This window comes from Meyerozyma guilliermondii, genomic scaffold (assembly GCF_000149425.1).
Source record: "Meyerozyma guilliermondii ATCC 6260 scaffold_4 genomic scaffold, whole genome shotgun sequence".
Taxonomy (NCBI): Eukaryota; Fungi; Ascomycota; class Pichiomycetes; order Serinales; family Debaryomycetaceae; genus Meyerozyma; species Meyerozyma guilliermondii.
This window is the reverse complement of record NW_001809797.1, coordinates 27,516-45,910: the sequence shown is the minus strand read 5'-3', so window position 1 is coordinate 45,910 and position 18,395 is coordinate 27,516. Positions and strand designations below refer to the sequence as shown.

General features: G+C 44.0%; 11 protein-coding genes across 11 annotated transcripts; 6 read left to right on the top strand and 5 right to left on the bottom strand. All coding sequences in view use genetic code 12, as the record gives it.

The window, feature by feature from the left end:
* Positions 1–763: 763 nt before the first annotated feature.
* Positions 764–1,903, bottom strand: PGUG_03290 (formate dehydrogenase; the record flags this gene model as incomplete). The annotated part of the gene is made up of 1 exon (XM_001483859.1): positions 764–1,903. The coding sequence occupies one exon, from the start codon at positions 1,901–1,903 to the stop codon at positions 764–766; it is 1,140 nt and encodes a 379-aa protein (XP_001483909.2).
* A 759-nt stretch (positions 1,904–2,662) lies between these two features.
* Positions 2,663–3,436, top strand: SDH2 (succinate dehydrogenase iron-sulfur protein subunit; the record flags this gene model as incomplete). The annotated part of the gene is made up of 1 exon (XM_001483858.1): positions 2,663–3,436. One exon carries the CDS (start codon positions 2,663–2,665, stop codon positions 3,434–3,436), a length of 774 nt encoding a protein of 257 aa, XP_001483908.2.
* Positions 3,437–3,611: 175 nt separating this feature from the next.
* On the bottom strand, positions 3,612–6,995 carry PGUG_03288 (glucan endo-1,3-beta-D-glucosidase; the record flags this gene model as incomplete). Its single annotated transcript, XM_001483857.1, has 1 exon — positions 3,612–6,995. The coding sequence occupies one exon, from the start codon at positions 6,993–6,995 to the stop codon at positions 3,612–3,614; it is 3,384 nt and encodes a 1,127-aa protein (XP_001483907.2).
* A 588-nt stretch (positions 6,996–7,583) lies between these two features.
* On the top strand, positions 7,584–8,543 carry PGUG_03287 (dihydrodipicolinate synthase family protein; the record flags this gene model as incomplete). Its single annotated transcript, XM_001483856.1, has 1 exon — positions 7,584–8,543. One exon carries the CDS (start codon positions 7,584–7,586, stop codon positions 8,541–8,543), a length of 960 nt encoding a protein of 319 aa, XP_001483906.2.
* A 2,200-nt stretch (positions 8,544–10,743) lies between these two features.
* On the top strand, positions 10,744–11,217 carry PGUG_03286 (uncharacterized protein; the record flags this gene model as incomplete). The annotated part of the gene is made up of 1 exon (XM_001483855.1): positions 10,744–11,217. One exon carries the CDS (start codon positions 10,744–10,746, stop codon positions 11,215–11,217), a length of 474 nt encoding a protein of 157 aa, XP_001483905.2.
* Positions 10,954–12,216, bottom strand: PGUG_03285 (uncharacterized protein; the record flags this gene model as incomplete). Its single annotated transcript, XM_001483853.1, has 1 exon — positions 10,954–12,216. One exon carries the CDS (start codon positions 12,214–12,216, stop codon positions 10,954–10,956), a length of 1,263 nt encoding a protein of 420 aa, XP_001483903.2.
* Positions 11,755–12,246, top strand: PGUG_03284 (uncharacterized protein; the record flags this gene model as incomplete). Its single annotated transcript, XM_001483854.1, has 1 exon — positions 11,755–12,246. The coding sequence occupies one exon, from the start codon at positions 11,755–11,757 to the stop codon at positions 12,244–12,246; it is 492 nt and encodes a 163-aa protein (XP_001483904.2).
* Positions 12,247–12,461: 215 nt separating this feature from the next.
* PGUG_03283 (uncharacterized protein) lies at positions 12,462–12,947 on the bottom strand (the record flags this gene model as incomplete). The annotated part of the gene is made up of 1 exon (XM_001483851.1): positions 12,462–12,947. One exon carries the CDS (start codon positions 12,945–12,947, stop codon positions 12,462–12,464), a length of 486 nt encoding a protein of 161 aa, XP_001483901.2.
* Positions 12,594–13,661, top strand: PGUG_03282 (alpha/beta hydrolase; the record flags this gene model as incomplete). Its single annotated transcript, XM_001483852.1, has 1 exon — positions 12,594–13,661. The coding sequence occupies one exon, from the start codon at positions 12,594–12,596 to the stop codon at positions 13,659–13,661; it is 1,068 nt and encodes a 355-aa protein (XP_001483902.1).
* Position 13,662: 1 nt separating this feature from the next.
* PGUG_03281 (uncharacterized protein) lies at positions 13,663–16,122 on the bottom strand (the record flags this gene model as incomplete). The annotated part of the gene is made up of 1 exon (XM_001483850.1): positions 13,663–16,122. The coding sequence occupies one exon, from the start codon at positions 16,120–16,122 to the stop codon at positions 13,663–13,665; it is 2,460 nt and encodes an 819-aa protein (XP_001483900.2).
* A 746-nt stretch (positions 16,123–16,868) lies between these two features.
* On the top strand, positions 16,869–18,392 carry PGUG_03280 (uncharacterized protein; the record flags this gene model as incomplete). The annotated part of the gene is made up of 1 exon (XM_001483849.1): positions 16,869–18,392. The coding sequence occupies one exon, from the start codon at positions 16,869–16,871 to the stop codon at positions 18,390–18,392; it is 1,524 nt and encodes a 507-aa protein (XP_001483899.2).
* Positions 18,393–18,395: the final 3 nt, after the last annotated feature.

Below are 18,395 nucleotides of genomic sequence, written 5' to 3'. Positions count from 1 at the left end.
ATATAACCCTCCAGTCCTGCATCCACTCCCAATTAATTTTTCAATTCTGAACCGACTCGCCAGTCAAATCATGATCACAAAATATTTCACCAAGGTATCGGTCAAATTTGACCCTTTTGCGGCCAGTGCCAAACCCGCCCGGCTCTTCTTGTCCAGAATACCCACTTCGTTGCGTGCAACCTGTGCTGTGGACTTTAAGGTACTCACTTCCACTTCTCCAGCATCTGAAAAACCCATCGTAAAAGTCACTTTTAAGGACAAACACAGCATGGAAGCCGACCCTCAGGCAATGACTTTCAAGGAAATCAGCGAACATTTTGATTCGCATTCCAGAAAACTTGTGATGCAAGATTCCATCACCGAGTAGGTTCAAAATGTAAATTCAAATGGAAAGGAAATGGAGTGGAAATTTTACAATTTATGGAGTGGAATGGTGAAAATGGTTGTACGATAGCAAATATTGTAAATAGTAATGAGCACATGCGATATTAAGTATGGGAAAAAGTGTATATTGAGAAGACCAAAGTGAATATTGAGATGCGAAAAGAGTGTTTCAATGAATTTAGGTTGAATTGCTTTTTTTCTACTAGTCTGCTATTGCAATTCTATTCCTTACTACACTTTCACTTTTGCATTTTTGTATTTTTTCATTTTTGCATAATTTTTGATTTTTGTATAATAGCTTTTTCATTCGACTCTCATTTCCTTTCGTACTACGTTTTCTGAATTTTTGATTTTGCATTCTACTTGATCATCTATTCATTTACTTGCCGTCATTTCTTTCACCGTAAGACTTGGTGGCATATCTTCCGCCAGACACAATCACATCCTGAGGACGGTAGTCGTGTTTACCGCTAAAGTAACTCTCCAAAATGTTTTGAACACCAGCAGAGTAACGAGCTTGAGCGTCCAAAGAAGTACCAGAGATGTGAGGAGTCATAGCGTTACCTCCACCGAATTGGTTACGCATGGTTCTCCATGGGTGGTTGTCTGGAGCTGGTTGCACGTTCCACACATCTCCACCATAACCTCTCAATTTTCCAGACTCAAGAGCTTCGGCAACATCCTCAGCAACACAAATGGCTCCACGAGCAGTGTTGACGAGCCAAGCACCATCCTTCATCTTGGAAATCAACTCCTTGTTGAACAAACCCTTGGTCTTCTCGTGCAATGGAGCATTGATGGTAACCACATCGGACTTGCCAAGCATGTCCTCAAGGTTCTCCACACGTTCAACAATGTCTCCACGACCGTTCAACACCTCAGAAGCCTTGTTCAATCTGTCAACCAACTCTTTGGAAAGACCCTGGTAGTCGTAGTAGTACAACTTCTTTGGGTTGAAAGCGATCAATCTCTCCAAAATACGGTATCCAATACGACCAGCACCAACGGTTGCAACGGTCTTACCTTCCAAATCGTACAGGTTCATGGCAGCTCCAGCAATGTCCCAGCCCTTGCTAACAGCCTGTTCGTGAGCAGGAACAAAGTTACGAACCAAATCCAAAATGGTCATAACGGCATGCTCAGAAACGGAAACAACATTGGAACCAGTGACCTCAGTAACGGTGATACCATGCTCGTTTGCTGCGTTCAAGTCAACGTGGTCAGATCCAACACCGGCAGTTACACAGATCTTCAAGTTTGGTGCCTTAGCCATTCTTTCCTTGGTAATGTAGGCAGGGTAGAATGGAGTTGTGATAACAACTTCGGCATCCTTGAGGTGCTTGTCCACTTCAGAAGAACCAATTGGGTCCTTGCTGTCGGTGGAAACAAGTTCGTATCCCTTGGATTCGATGTACTTGCGAATTCCTAATTCATTTTCAACACATCCCAAAAGACCCTTAACTTGGTGGGCATGTTGACCTCCACGGTAGAGGCAGAGAAGTACTTTTCCTTTGCTCATTTTTCGTAGTTCAAATTGATAATGAGGAATTGGGGCATCGTGCCCATTTTATAGCAAGGACCGGATACGGCGCCATGTTCCCGAGTTGTTTCTCTCGTTCGATTTTGGAAGTCATTATGCAACATGTGTGGGGGTGACAGGGTTATGTGCAGTCGTGCAGCACTCCGGTAACGAGCCATTTTGTTGTGTGCAGGGAGCAAGCATCGAAGGCCGATCGGCTAGACCGGAACCACTACGAAAGTTACTGTTCTTGCCGCAATAAATGGATCGGGACGCATAGAAGCGCGGTTTTTTTCTTAATTGCAGATAAGGAAGTTCCACACGCTAAGGGCTCACGGCCCGAACTCCGTGGTCACGTGCTCCAGTGCCGAGGTCGGCCGTAGAAGGAAAGATATTGAATGATGGAACGTTTGGTCAAAGGGAATTGAAGAACCACATAGATTGGAAGATATTTGGTAGTTTGTCCAATTTCTTCGTTAGTTTTTAGATTTTTTCGGTTAATACCTTCATATAAGCTGATGGTCAAAAAGATGGCAACGAAAACTGTTCAATTGAGTCATATGAGCTTGTTACTCAACATATGTTTCAAATTTCTTGTCGTTCTTCTTTTGGTTTTCTTGGTACTTCTGGTTTTCGGTAGTCCGTCTCCCCGGACTTTCTCCTGCATATAACCGGCCAATAGGACCGCGGGAAATATTCATTTCAAATCCTCCGGGGTTATCTTCTCACTTCTTCTGTTGATCACATTAAATCCACATCATGATCAAATCCGTACTCAGACAGAGAATCCCCTTCAGAGGATTGGCCACCCTGGCCCAGCAACCTGCTCTTAAAAAGTTCCAAATCTATAGATGGAATCCGGACACACCCGAGGTTGAACCTCAAATGAAAACTTATGAAGTCGATCTTAACCAATGTGGTCCTATGGTTCTCGATGCTATTTTGAAAATCAAGAACGAACAGGACTCCACCTTGACCTTCAGAAGATCTTGTCGTGAGGGTATTTGTGGATCTTGTGCCATGAATATTGGTGGAATTAACACCTTGGCTTGTTTATGTAAAATCGACAAGGATACCAGTAAAGATACCAAGATTTATCCCTTGCCTCATATGTTTGTCGTGAGGGACTTGGTACCTGATTTGACTCACTTTTACAAGCAGTACAAGTCCATTCAACCTTACTTGCAAAGAGAAACCTTACCTTCTGACGGCAGAGAAAATTTGCAAAGTATCGAAGACAGAGCCAAGTTGGACGGTCTTTATGAATGTATTTTGTGTGCTTGTTGCTCCACTTCATGTCCATCGTACTGGTGGAACCAGCAAGAGTACTTGGGACCCGCTGTGTTGATGCAGGCATACAGATGGTTGATTGACTCTCGTGATGAGGCCACCAAGGCCAGAAAGCAGATGTTGCAAAACTCCATGTCTTTGTATAGATGCCACACCATCATGAACTGTGCCAGGACCTGTCCAAAGGGTTTGAACCCAGGTAGAGCCATCGCCGAAATCAAAAAACAGTTGGCATTTGACTAAGCATATAGCATGTAATTTATTGGAGTTGAGAATATGTAGCAAGTGAGATAGCAAGTAGATAGTGAAGTGCCAAGTTTGGCGAATCTTGGTTGACAACAGCTAGAGCAGTGATAGCTGTAGTTGTGATAGAGATAGCTGTGGATAGCATGGAATAGAGATTGGAGCAACCTTTCGATTAACTCAATGCGTTGCTGACACCGGCCGAAAACGCTAAACTCCAAGTCCGACTTTGACCGTTGTCAAGGTAGGCAGAAGACCATGAGCTCGAGGAGAAGAATGCGTACGAAGAAGATGCGTCGAAGAGCGCTTGGTTCAATCGCAAAATTCCTGCCCATCCGTCTTTGACGTTGGAGATAAATGTGGAGATTTGATCTTGCCATTCTTCCTTTACGTATGCACTGCCTCGAATGAGTGAAGATGCTGGTGTAATTGGAAGCATATGAATACCATGGACATACTCGGGATGTGCGTTTGGTGCTCCAAAATAAGTTGTGTAATCAATCTTGTTATCGAACAAGATACCAGATACTTTATTTGGAAGTATCTGTGATGGTTCAACCGAGTTTGATGAAGTATAGTACATGTACATGTTCATACTTCTCTTCATCACCGCGAGCATAAGATCTCCTGTTGATTCCATTCTTTGATTGCCTGATACTTTACCCCAAAGCTTCATTCCGTACGCAAAGTTGTAATCTTCAGAACTCGATTCCTCATTACGACCATCACCGGCTGCGAAAAGCCCCGATGCCCATGAATGACCAGCAAACCAATCGAACATTCTAAATACGGGAAATTGCTTGTCATCTGGCGATGGATTCGCTACATCTCTGATGAGCGCATTCACCCAAAACTGTTGATCTTTATACCAAGTTCCTCCGTATTTCTTGTCGACATATCCAATGATGGCTGCAGCATGTACAAAGTATCCATAATGGAAGTGATGATCGTTGTAATATGCGCTTCCAAATTCAGCGCCAGTATCACCTCCTTGTGATGCAGTCGAAGTAATTCCTCCAAACTTCGTATCGTACATCAAGGGATAATATTGCTGATTGTTGGTGAACACTGCAAAAGTGTCCTTGAGTATTTTCAAGGTTGACTTTGCTAATGTTTCGTCACCAATGATATCACTCACAACCAAGAGAATGTAAGCATATTTATCAAGAACCTTTCCTGAATAGTAGTTTGAGTTCATGGATAAGACCATCGTCTTTATATCTACCGATAACTCAGTATTGGCCGCCAGTGCAAGAAGCTTGAGTTGATTCGTCGTGTAAAATGGTGCAGTTGTACCCATTTGTTGAACCCAAGGCAAAAACTGAATGTTGTAGTTTAGCGATTCATTCATGATGATTTCGCTAGCCAAATAAGCAGACATTGTTCCTTTAGTTGTGGATGACAAGGTGATACCAGTGACAGCGTTTTTGGTGGTTGCATCAATCAGGTCAACATGGTGAGGCAATAAAAACACAATAGGTAAGTTGGATTTTGATGAACCTGCTTTAATGTATGAGAATCGATATTCAGCGGTCGTTCCACCATAACCATGCGCCTTGATTTTGGATTCAGTAACATACGTTCCTGCCGTCTGGTCGTAGTATTTGTCCTGTGACGATGATGGGGCCACGGCAATTTGAATCATCAAACCATTGATATTCTTAGATGCTTTGATTGTATTCGAATTTGAAACTGAAAATGTGAATCCGCTGGTGGACGTACCACTGGGAAACGTCACATATATCAAATATTCAGTGCCGCTGAAAAGAGTTGCTCTAAATTTCAATATGTTGGACAACAAGTTGGAGGAAGTTTCCTTCACGAGAGTTTTGACTCCAACTCCTGAGTTTATTTGAGGTATGAGATTTCCATGGTATATGGAAGTAACGAATCCCATACCTTGCACCACAGGGACCTCGATATAGTTAGTTGCCAGTCCTAATTTGACCAAAGCCGACATTACCTTCATGTTGGAGACTGACATCTTGAGATTTGATGTGAAAGACGTTGCTGAAAGAATCAATTCCTTGATGTTGATTGGATTGAAAAAGTATGAGGGATTGTTGTTGTTGGAATTGACATTACCAAATACTCGAGCGCTGGGGATCGTATGTTGTACTGCCCATCCGTAGTAGGTTGACTTCAGGTACTGCATTCCATAGGGATAAGACCAGATCATATCGGTTTGATCACCAAGAAAGAGATTGACATAAAACTTGTTGGTTTGGTATTTATCCGAGTTTGTCACACCAGATGGAATTGCCAATGGTAAGCTTTGTTTAGGAAATTTACCTGAGACGGCGTTGGTGGAAATTGCCTTAAACAAATCGCCTGTGAAACCATTTGCAGTCGAAGTTGAAGAGAAGACCCTAAATAATCGAGGCGAAGCAGCCGACGAAGTTTGGGTCGAGGTTGCAATTGTTGACTCGCTAGAGGATTCCGTCACACTTGCCGACAGAGCAACGGAAGACTCGGAGGTTGAGCTCTCACTTTCTGGCGATGAGGAAGGAGCTGAGCTTGAATATCCAGACAGCGAGCTTGCAATTGATGATGCAGAACTCGAATATCCAGACAGCGAGCCAGCTGATGTTGCAGAACTTGAGTAGCCAGACAGCGAGCCAGTCGATGCAGAGCTTGAGTAGCAAGACAGCGAGCTTGCAATTGAAGAGGCAGAATAGTGGGGTGCAACCAAGACAGATGAAGGAGCGGAAGTGGCCAGTGCAGAGGTCAGATTCAAGTACCTGCCCGAACTCAACGGAATACTCGATGGCTTGGACCTGAACGGGATACTCGATGGCTCGGAACTGAACGAGGATGGCTCGAGAGAACTGGACAGTTCACACGATGACTCTACCACTATAACATGCTTCTCAACCAGTGAGAGTTCAAGTGACCTTGACAGTAAAGTATCGTTGGTCTCTAAGGCAGTGTTGGCAACTTCTGTCAACGCTTTGTTGGCCAAACTGTCAGCCAGCTGAATAGCAGATGCAACGGTAAATTTCGTGGTTAATGATGGCTGTGTATACCGCATTTTTGGTCCATTTGTTGGAAACAGGGTGTTTGTAAAGACCACACCATCGGTTATGCTGGCAATCTCGATAGACTCTGCAAGAGGTTTAAAGATTTTGATTCCACCCGTTGCAAGAGGGTTTCTTCGAGTAGTTTCCAATTTTTCGACAGACGTAAATGTGGTGGAGGCTGGAGTCGATGATGCGGTATAGATGGTGGAGGTGGTAGTACCGTATTGGAAATTTGTCACAATAGTGGCGGGAGTTGGAGCAGCGGTCAACCCAGCAGTCGACGTAGCCAACCCAGCGGTTGACTCAGCGGTCCGCGTTTCAGCATCCACCACCTTGGTGATTTCTCCATCCAAATTCTCTTCGCTGGTGTCACGAGCCTTATAAACAAACACCAACTTGATCCCCGAAGGAGACACGCTTGGTTCCAATTTATCAACATTCAATGCCAACTTGACTTGTTCCTCAAAACATTCTGGATACACAATATTTCTCGCAAATGTTGCGGCAATCAAACTTAATCCAAATAAACCAGATTTCATTGAAAAACAACCAAATTCTTAAGAAGAAAAACTTTAAATTGAAGAAAAGTCCTCTTTTTATATTAAAAATTTGGCAGCCAAATTATTTCACGCCACATGATGCATGATGCAAGACAAACGCGTTATGCAAGCCATCTGTTGTTTATCCCTCGTAATTGGACCAGTTACGACGCCGCACGCATAGGAAAAACGGGGGCTGCATGCAGGATACATGTTATGAGATGGGCAATTTTTGGCGGCGAAATTGGGAGTGGGAGTAGTGACAACGGAAAGAGGGAGAAGAGAGGGTTATTTGAGTGGTTTCTCGGGTATTTTTGGGTTGTTGGCTGTGAATTTAGGAGGAGAATGGGTAAGTTAGTTATGGTGACTTGCATGGGTCCGAGGGCGCGGTGCATAAACCCAATCGAGGGCGTGTTGCGAATTTGAGGTGTGGGTGTGACCGGCGATGGTGTGTGGATGTGATCGAGGTCCTGTATGGTGGTGGGGGCCCCCACCATTCAGTTGGTGGGTGGTTGATTGGTGGTGGGCGGTGGGGGCACTGTGGGGACTGTGGGGCGGTGGGGTTAACTTATATATTCTCCTCTATTCATGTTTTCTCCAATGACCGTTTCTAATGATATTGTACCTGCTGGTATTTATACCCCAGTAACCACCTTTTTCCAAAAAGATGACCAATTTTTGGATTTGGAGTCTCAAGTTAAACATGCAAAATTTCTCTACGAACTGAAAATTCAAGGTTTACTTGTTTGTGGTTCTATGGGTGAAGCAGCTCATTTGACAAGAAAAGAAAGACACGATGTTGTTGCTGCGGTTCGCAATGCCATTTCTGACTCGGAATTCAAGATTATTGCTGGTGCTCCTTCCATGGCTAATGTATCTGAAATTGTTGAAGAATCGCAATCGGCAAAAGACGCTGGAGCCGATTTTTTCATTGTATTGGTACCAGGATTTTTCGGTCCAAATCTCACGTCACAAGCTGGAATTGTCGACTACTTTACTCGTGTAGCAGACAAATCTGCTTTACCTGTGTTAATTTACAATTATCCTGGCACCAGTAATATGGTTTCTATCACCGCTGAATCTTATAAAAAGCTTGCGGCTCATCCTAAAATTGTCGGTGCAAAATTTACTCATTGCAACATTGACGAATATACTCTTGTTGCTCAAGATCCAAAGATTAGAACCCAAAACTTTCGGTTATTTACCGGCTTGGGTCAGGTATTATTGCCTGCTTTAACCGTAGGGTTCTATGGTGCCATTGATGGACTTTCAGCAGTATTTCCCAAATCTTTGGTTCACTTGCAAACCCTTTACAACCGTGGAGAGTTGCAGGAGGCTGCAAAACTTCAACTTTTGGTCAATCGAGCTGAAAAATTGGTGGGTGAACTCAATATTAATGGAGTCAAGTATGCGTTGAAAGAGTTGTATGGGTTTGGAACTGGTCTTACTGCCAGACCACCATTGAACCATTACTTTACTGTTGAGGCTTATAATAAGTTCCAGGGTGATTTGAAGGCGTTGAAGGAGGTTGAAGACTCGTTAGCATAAATAAACCAAATATTTTCAAGAAAAAATTCTTGAAATTTTGCAAAAATTATAATTTTGTAATTATAAGAAACGAAAATAATCAGCTAGTGAACCGTATCAAACAAAGAGCCATTCAGATGAATTCAATATTTGAATCGTAAACTCTAAAAGCCTGAAAATTGTTTTTCGCAGCCAACATGATGTTCTCAATTCACTGTGAAAATGTAGATGTTCATACTTGCTAAATATCGAAATCTATACCCTTCCACAGAAATCATCTAAAACATGCAAACTAGTCAAGGCTATCGTTCAGCTAACTCATAAAAAGAAGAACATTATCTTTTTTGCAGCCAATATTATGACCACTCTTTCAACTTGCGGTTGCAAAAAATAGTATAGATTTGCTTATTCTTTGATTTTTTATGACTCCACCTCCTAAAACTACTCTTGGCCTTATATTCTTCTTCTCTATTCATATATGAAATTTTCAACATGACAATAATCTCATTTTCTCTTCAATCTCCTTTCTCTTTCTCATTTTCTCTCTCTCTTTTCTCACCACACATCTACAACCTCGTCACCCCCCACCAAGTAGAACCACTGTAGGACAACTATGCACCAGATTGCATTTTGGTATTTCACGCTTTGCTTAGAATACCAGAACTGTCAATTGCGATAATTTTGAAAATGCAGCACCTCATTAGTTATGCAGGCATCGTCAGTTAAGATGCACCAGATAGATTTACGAGGAACACTAAATGTCAAAGGGAGAATTGTGGATGGCAGCTGATTATGTGTTGAAACGTAGATCAACCGACATAGATTACATGAGGCTGTTTACTGTGAACTTATGCGTTACTTTAGTCTATGAACTAATTAACTTTTACAGAGCAGAGACTTCCTTTTTAGCTCCCAAGGTCGGCTTAGTAAGCCGAGACTGTCGTACTTTAACCGCGCTGCATTCTCGCTAAGCTAAGCCTAGTTAATCAGGATTATGTCATGAAGTCCATGACAGCCGATTATGGATGCCGACTAAGCCCACTTGAGCCTATAAAAGGGTCAAAGTTGTGGTGAAACTCCACCGAAATTGAGAAATATTGTGTAACCGTTGTTAGGAATTATACTATCAAAGAAAAGTGCATTCATATACTCTACACTCTCACATTAATCGTGAACGCTTTAGACAAACTCAGTTTCACCCATAAAAACTATAGTCTTTTGGTCTGATAGATTGAAAGTCATAAGGGTTACTGGTCTAAAGCTTAGACCAACTTTGAACCAAATATCAATGTTATTCAAACAATTGCTTTCACTTGTCACGCTTACAGTCGTGACAGCACTCACTGATAATTATCATTTTTATCACGATCCAGAAGACTTTAGAGTCAGCATTAATATGCTTGAATTCGGCGACAAAACCTATGTCAACTTGGCCAAAATAAACCCAAAAACTACTTATACAAATGCTGATCGATTTCGAGGTGAATTGAATCCAGAAGATCAACAACTCTTAACACAAGTATTAACCATGCTGGGTCTTGATAGTTCTTTACTCACTGAAAAATTATCTGACTATTACCTTGGATAAGGAGATATCTACAAAAAAATATTGTTAAAGACTCTGTTGACGATAATTGGTGGTATAACTCATTTGATAGTATTATTGGAGAACACCTGAGATGAAGTCATGGCTAAGGAAATTGGTCATATACTCAAGTTTTAAAGAAAGGATCCAACGTTGGAACTATCTGTACTTCACTTTCGAAGCAATTAAAGGTGCATCAACTTCAAAGTTGTAATGGTTTCGCTTACTGGTTAACCTTAATGATGAACATGAACTTGACTTTGGATGTTTCAAATGTTGTCTACAATTATTCTGACTAGTAATATGGTAATTATAACCGCTGAGTCTAATTCGCGGCTCCTAAAATTGTGGGTGCAAAATTTACCATTGCAACATCGAATACTCTTGTTGACCAAGATCCAAAGATTAGGACCAGAACCTTGGGTTGTTTATGAACCATATCAAAAGGATTTTCAGACGAATTCAGTTCATATAAATTTTAACTCTAAACGAGTAGGAACAATTTCGCAGCCAATATAAAAATACTTCTCAATTCACTGTGCAAAATGTAGATATTCAAACTTGGCTAATTCGAAATCTATACCTTCCACATAAATCATCAAACAGGTAAATGAGTCAGGGTTATCTTTTTGTCGGATGAAAAGGAGAACTATTATTTTTTTGCAGCCATTAAGACCATTCTTCAACTTGGTTGCAAATAAAAAGTACAGTATTTATGATTTATTGTCCATCTCTCTCGACTGTGCTCCATTCTCTTCACTTCCTCTACTCATATATGAAGTTTTCAACATGACAATGATCTCATTTTCTCTTCAATCTCTAATTCGTTTTTTTCTTTCCCTTTTTTTACCACCCCCTCCATGGAACCCACACATCCACTACCTCGTTTCCCTCCACCACGTAGAACCATGGGTGAGCAGCAGCAGTGATACAACTATGCTGGGGAACCACTCCAACTCGGGTTCCTATAGGAATGAAATCTGTCGGTTTATCTTCTTCAGCAACCAAGATTCCATGTTCTTGACTCAAACGGCCCACGATCCAGTTTTCGTAGCCTGCTGGTTCGACTATTCTTCCATGACCAGGCATAGGACCAGTTTCTCTCGCTAAAGCTATGGCTCCGGCATTGATCAATTGCTCACCTGGACCTTTATTTCCACGGCCAGAATAGGTCGAAACAACGTCCGCATAGAGCTTGATGGAGACATCTTGGTAGCCGACACAATTGGTGGCTACTTGTTGCAAATCACAAAATGGATAGTTCCCAGCATGCAATTCCAACTTTGCTGCGAGTGGCTCGCCCAACTTTTGTTCCATTTCCTCAACAGATAAACACTCAGAAGCATGAGCCGTGGGTGTGGCTCCAACAGACATGTGCAATTGCAAGCTAGGATCAATTTTGAGTGCTTCTTTGGTGGCTTTGTGAGCATGGGTGATTTCCTGGAGCAAAAAATCTTTCGCAGCATCTTCGGTTTTCGAGCTGTATGAGTGCCCAGCGTGACAATAAAATCCATAAATTTCCACTGCACACTTGACTTCAGGACTCAATGCTTTCACGATGGTTTTGTGGAGGTTCTCTGTGTCGTTGATGAGCCCGGCTCGGTTGGTACCCATATTGATTTTGATATAAATTGACCATTTCTTCGCATGAGTATGGCCCTTGTTGTACGCTGCCAACATATCCAATTGCTCGGGATTGTCCAACATCACTCTCAAATGTGGAACCTGGGTGCTCACGGCAACAAGCTCGTCGAGCGTGGACTCATAAATAGGCAAACTGAAGTGGATATCGTTGATCTTACCTGCCTTGACCAACGGCATCACCATCCATGCCTCTCTCAAAGTCGACACCACCACACGATCGGTGGTCAGTTTTCCACTCCCAAGTTGCAATTCCGTCCCCTCAACCGTCTTGTGGGTTTTCACGTGTGCCCGAAACGCTGCGTTCAACTTACGGGCATTTTCCAACATCAGCTCGCAATTCCGACGGAAAATTTTCCGATCAACCACAAAGTTCGGGGTGGGCAACTCCGAGATTTTGGCTCCTTTAAAGTGCGCCACAAGCGCCTGCTTATCGGGAAGAGTATTGAAATCGGAACAAAATGGCATTTTGGTATTTTTCACCGGTCGCTTAGTTAAATACCCAAAAAATGTCAATTGCCGATAACGCACTGCATACAGGAGCCGCCATTTGACGCCCCCCACCAAATGCCGAAATGTGGGGTAAGAATTTGGCAGTGTATCAGGCGATTTTTAGTAGTATAGACATGCTTCTGGCTACGAAAAGTGCCCAAAATGGTACATGGCGCAATTGCTCATGAGTGGCACTTCAACTCCAAATCTCACATGTTTCCTTATCTTATCTCTGAGCTTATCTCGCGCCCCCACCATTTTGTTTGGTGGCGGCGCACATACTCGCTCGCACCGGCCTCCACCATCCCCACACTCTCCATCATATTTAAATCAAAAATCCAGCAGATAAGCCAATGCCCGAGTATACCCTTCAAGACGACCACTCCTTTGCCGGGGGAGTTCCTCCGACCCCATTTCGTATCCATGAGTCGATGATCGACAAGTTGGATCCGGAGTACGTGAAATTTTTCAACTCCACCTTGAGTTCCAATGCCAACATTGTGTACACCCACCGAGTTCCCTTGGAGGAATTGAGGAGCGCCGGCAATGTTATACCTGGTCAGACTCCAATGAATGATATGGCTAAAATTTTTGACATTGAAATTCCTCGGAAACATACCCAGGCTCCCAAGCCGATTCCCGCGAGAGTATTCGTTCCCCACGGTGAAGCGCCTGCTGATGGGTGGCCGTTGGTGATCTGGTACCATGGTGGAGGATGGGTTCTTGGCGGAATAGGCACCGAAAACTCATATTGTACAAAAGTGGCCGACAATGCCAAGAGTATAGTTGTGTCGGTGGACTACCGATTGGCTCCGCAAGATCCATATCCAGCCGCCGTTCACGATGCTTACGAGGCATTGCTCTGGGGTTTTGAGAGCGGACCTACGGAGCTTGGCATAGACAACACCAGGATTTGCGTGGCTGGTTCGTCTGCTGGTGGAAACTTAACGGGAATTGTTACTCACAAGTATGTGAATTCTGAAATTTGCAAAGAATTTCCACCGGTGAAATTTCATTATATGGTGGTTCCAGTCACCGATAACACTGCCACGGCACAAACCATGCCTTCGTGGGGCGAAAATGAACATACTCCACAACTTCCAGCGGAAAAAATGCTCTGGTATCGTCGCCTATATCTCCAGAATGGAGAGCACGCTGAGCCAGAATCGTCTCCATTATTTTACCCCGACGAAAGTTTTGCCAAGTTGCCTCCATGCTTCATAGCTTGCTGTGAATGTGACGTTTTGCGTTCTGAAGCAGAAGCGTATGCCGACAAATTGAAAAAAAATGGAGTCAAGACCTCCATCGTGATCTACCCAGGAATGCCCCATCCTGCCATGGTTATGGACGCCGTGATGCCTCAGGGCCGTGATTTGGTCAGGGATACTACATCTGCTGCTAGGGAAGCACTTTATAGCTAGACTACTCGATAGAATACATGCCATCACAAGAAATTTTCGTTCTTCCCAAACTGCGCTCGATGGCATTTTGAAAGAGCCTCGAATATTCAAGACCAACTTCCCAGTTGGAGCGCTCAAACATCCTGAAAAACACCTTGAGGAGGCCCACTATATGGTTCTTGTTGGGTACCGTCGGTAGGTTTTCAGCATGTTGCCGTATGGTCGAGTGGTAGATGGTGCTGGTGGGATTGTTCTTACTGGTTGCAACATATGTTGGAGTTTCCACCGGGGCTCCAGAAGCCTGGGAGAGCTGGCGACGGATCCGCCGCAAGTAGGAATAGCCGTCTTCCTTCTCAGGGTAGAAATTTGCGTTTGGTGGAAGCTCGTCAAATAGCGAGGATTCGGGTCCCTCGAGTGAAAAATTGTATGCGAAAATCACCAATATGGCACTGGCCATAATATTCTTGCGGTGCAAAAAAGGGTCGCAATTGGGGTCGTAGGTGTAAGTTATGTCTTCGTTGGTGGGCGAAAGTAGCATTTCAAAGAGAAACATGTACGCATGGATAACAGAAATTCTTCCAGCTGAAGACTGCGACCATTTGAGTATACGATTTTCCACTGTGCGGTACTCGTGCTCTCCCACCTTAACATTCATTCTGCTCGGAGCCCCAGCATAGATAATGTAGTCGTAGTGGGTGATTCTCATGTAGATTTGCGAGATATGATATAGTGCAAATTTGCATCGCAGGTCGTCGGGTCGGAGCATGGGAGGTAAGAGCTTGCGATCGTTTGGAGCAAAGCAAAGAGAAGTTTCTGTCGAGCAGCAGCCTGGTGTACATATATCGACTCTCCAGACGTCAATAGCTAGCGAAATGGTATCTGTCCACGAATCTTTGACTGAGTTCCATTCGATGAAAGATAGCTGCAAATCCTTTTGTTGCATTTGGAACATTATAGTGAGAAGTCCTGCTAGCAAGATCTTTTTTCCAAACGACGAAGTGGGTATTTTCTGCCGGTGGAGTAAGCTTTTGAGAGCTGCGAGGAATTTTGGAGTTTTTAGTCCTTTGAAAGAATCGGTTTTTTGGCCCACATTGTCAAACTCCCAAAGCTCGTCTTCGCAGGGAAGCGAGAGTCGGATCTGATGAGCATAAAGAACTACCATATGGCCATATACTGTGGCATGGACGGTGTCGAGGTAGAAAGCCATCAAGGTGGCTCTTTTCATCGACTCCACCTCGACCCATTTTTTCCACACATGGTTGGCTGGAAGGTATGCGTCGTCTTCGTCTTCGTCTTCGTCTTTCAATGGATCTCCTCCAAGCACTGGAGATCTTCGAAGAAGCTGTATTTTGGCACCGTGGTGCAAGTAAGCTCGCTCATGAAGAAACCGGGTCGTGGAGGTGATTTCGTAGGTTTCTAAGAGGAGCAAGCTCTGGATCACCCAGAGCCTGGCTGGAGGTTTGCAGTCTGAATTCGACAAGATGAGCCATCGAAGAGGTCCTGCTATTTCGTCAGCTAGAGCTTTTGGATGGTGGAAGATTGCCAGCTCATCGTTGCCTGTGCAAGTGCTTAGACCGGCTCCTAGCATGATCATAGCTAGAAGAAGTAGCGGGTGGGCATCGTAATTTGAGAACGACGGTTTGTGAAGAATTGGATATTGCGGATGGTAGATAAGCCAGTAAACTTGAAGGCATCGCTCTATTTGGCGAACACCAAATTCTGGGTTGTACTGTAGCAGCGGAATGAGAGATACGAGTACCAGACGAATATTCTCATCGACATTTTTGCGGGTATTGGAATGGGGAAATTCTGGAGAAACCGCAAACATCGACTCGAGAAAAGACATTGGAGAAAACCCTGATGGCCGTTCTGGCGAAGGTCCAGGAGGGTTACCGATCTCAAGATCATCGTGAAAAAGCCATTCGATAAGATCGGATGGAGATAGAGATTTGCCCAAATCTCCCCCACTTTGTTGCAACCCATTATTGGCATTTGGGTGCAAATTGTGTCCCCCACTTTCACCCAAGTTTCTTTCACCACTCGATCTTGGGTGTGTCTGTGGTTTTTGGCCCTTGCTGTCCATTATAGGAACCAGCTGAAACAGTGGAGAAGGTTGGTGGTTATCTTCGGGTGATGGTGGGGGAGGATGGTCGTCCATTGGTGGGGGGTCGTATTCGCAGGAGACCGTTGAATTCTCCGCTACTTTTGCTGAGCTCCCATAACCACTTTTGAGCTGTCGTTCCTTGTGTCGCCGAAAATGTTTCTCCTTTATATCGTTTCGAGCGAAAACTCGGCCACATCCAGGCCAGTTACACTGGTAACTTTTAGCTACATCGTGGTTTCTTTTGTGACGTGAAAGGTGGTCGCCTCGAGAAAAGACCCTTCCACACCCTGGATGCTCGCATTCAAATCGACCGTGAATTCGTTTTCGTTGGCGTTTTTCCATGGAGAAATGTGGGGCGCCGGGTTTATAAAGGTGCATGGATGCAAAAACGAGAATACTTACGAGTGATAGAACTGATAGGTCAAAGACTGACAAGTCATTTAATGATAAGTTACAAACTGATCTGTCACTACTGATAGGTCACTTTTTGATCCAATACGAATGATCGTTATTTATTTTAATCTGTAGTAGCTATAACCTCCAACTCAACCTTGATGCGGGCATCCATGAATGCGGCTATCACACAGCTGCGGGCCGGCTTTTGAGGAAAGTACTTGCCGTAAATTTCATTAAAAGTTTTGTAATCTGCGTGCGAAATGAACATCATCACCTTAAACACCTTGTCGAGGCTCGAACCCGAGGCCTCGAGAATGCGCTTAACGTTGGCAATTGCGAGTTCCGTTTGCTCTTCGAGCGATTCGGGAATTTCGCCAGTAGTGTAGTTCTGGCCTACAATTCCAGAAGTGAAGACATGGCCGTTACTTTTCCAAGCAGGACCCAACACCGGGTGTTCCTGACCATCAATTGCTGACCATTCCAATTTTTCGGCTACCATGACTGAGGGGGAAGAATTGGGGTTGGTGAATATATACCTTGCCCCCCACCAGGGTGGCCGCCGCGCTAAGCGTGCGAAGCATGCGAAGCGCCCGATACGATTTTGCCGCGCACGGACGGTGGGGGCCCACCGTTCGCGGCCCCCCACCACCAACCCCACATTATCAGATAGCTTATCTCTCCACTTCTGTGTACTTAAACCCCCTCCAGATGCTTTCCAGCCATAAACGATGTCCAAGCAAACGTCTAAGAACCCCTCGGTGGTAGAACGTAAGTCGGTTTCAAGCCTAGAGTCAAATAACCAAAATTTCACCACCGTCACCTCCAACAACGGTGCCATTATTCCTGTCAATGATGACCATGTTGACCATAAACTTGAAAGGAGGATCTGCCGCAAGCTCGACTTTCGTATTCTTCCCATGACGGCTCTCATGTACCTTTTCAATGCCTTGGATAAGGGAAATATTTCAAATGCCAAGACCGATGGGCTTGACGTTGATTTGAACATTACTGGTTCCAGATGGAATTTGATGTTGTCTATCTTTTATATTCCGTTTGTGTTGTTTGCGTTCCCACTCTCGCTTCTTATCAAGCGATATAATCCAGCCAGAGTGATCCCAGTGTTAATGTTCACGTTTGGATCGATTACACTTTTGGCAGTGTCGGTGTTCAATTTCGAGTCGTTGATGGCTGCTAGATGGTTTTTGGGGCTTTGTGAGCTGGCCTTCTTCCCCGGAATCATTTATTACTTGACAAAGTTTTACAGAAGACACGAACTTGCCCGAAGACTTGCGATATTCTATGCTGCGGCTAACATTGCCAATGCATTTTCTGGGCTTCTTTCGTTTGGAGTTTTCCAGATTAACAATCCTAATCTTCACGGATGGCAGATTTTGTTCCTTGTGGAAGGAAGTTGTACGGTGGTTTTTGCTGTGGTGGCATACATGTTCTTGCCTCGTTCTGTGGAAACTGCAAAATTCTTCACCGAAGAAGAACGAGCTTGTGCCATTGAAAGAGTATCCACCGACTCTTCGGCGGCTTCTGGTGAGACAATTGTGTTCAAAGATGCCATAAAAGTGTTCAAACATCCAGTGGCTCTCGGGTGGATGTTTGTTGAAATTTGTATTGGTGTGCCTTTGAACTCCATTAACAATTGGTTCCCGCAAATTGTTGGAGTTTTGGGCAAGTCGACGGTCCAGACAAACTTGTACACTGTTGCTCCCAATATTTGGGGAGCAGTGGCTCTTATTGTTCTAGCTTTCAGTTCGGATTATTTCAGAGTCAGATCGGCATTTATTTGCACCGCCGTGCTCATCACCTTGATAGGTTTTGCAGTTTATGGTGCCATTGATGTTCAGTCTCATCTTGGAGTGGCTTACTTTGCTTGTTTCCTAATGACTACGGGAGCTTCAGCTTCTTCAGTTTTGACTTCAACTTGGTACAACAATAATACTCCAAATGAGAACAGAAGAGTGGTGATAAGTTCGGTGGGAGTTCCTTTGGCCAATGCTGCTGGGCTCATCTCCACCAATATTTTCCGAGCACAAGATGCTCCCAAGTACGTTCCAGCATTGGGAATTACCGCTGGGTTTGGTGGTCTTGCAATTGTATTGATTGCGTCAATTACCACTTTTATGATCTTTGATAACCGCCGGAGAAATAGACAGCAGGATGTCAATCTCACATACAAAGATGTACCTACATCAGAGCTTCGAGAGGGTCCCGCAAACCCGAACTACAGGTGGATGTACTAAAGA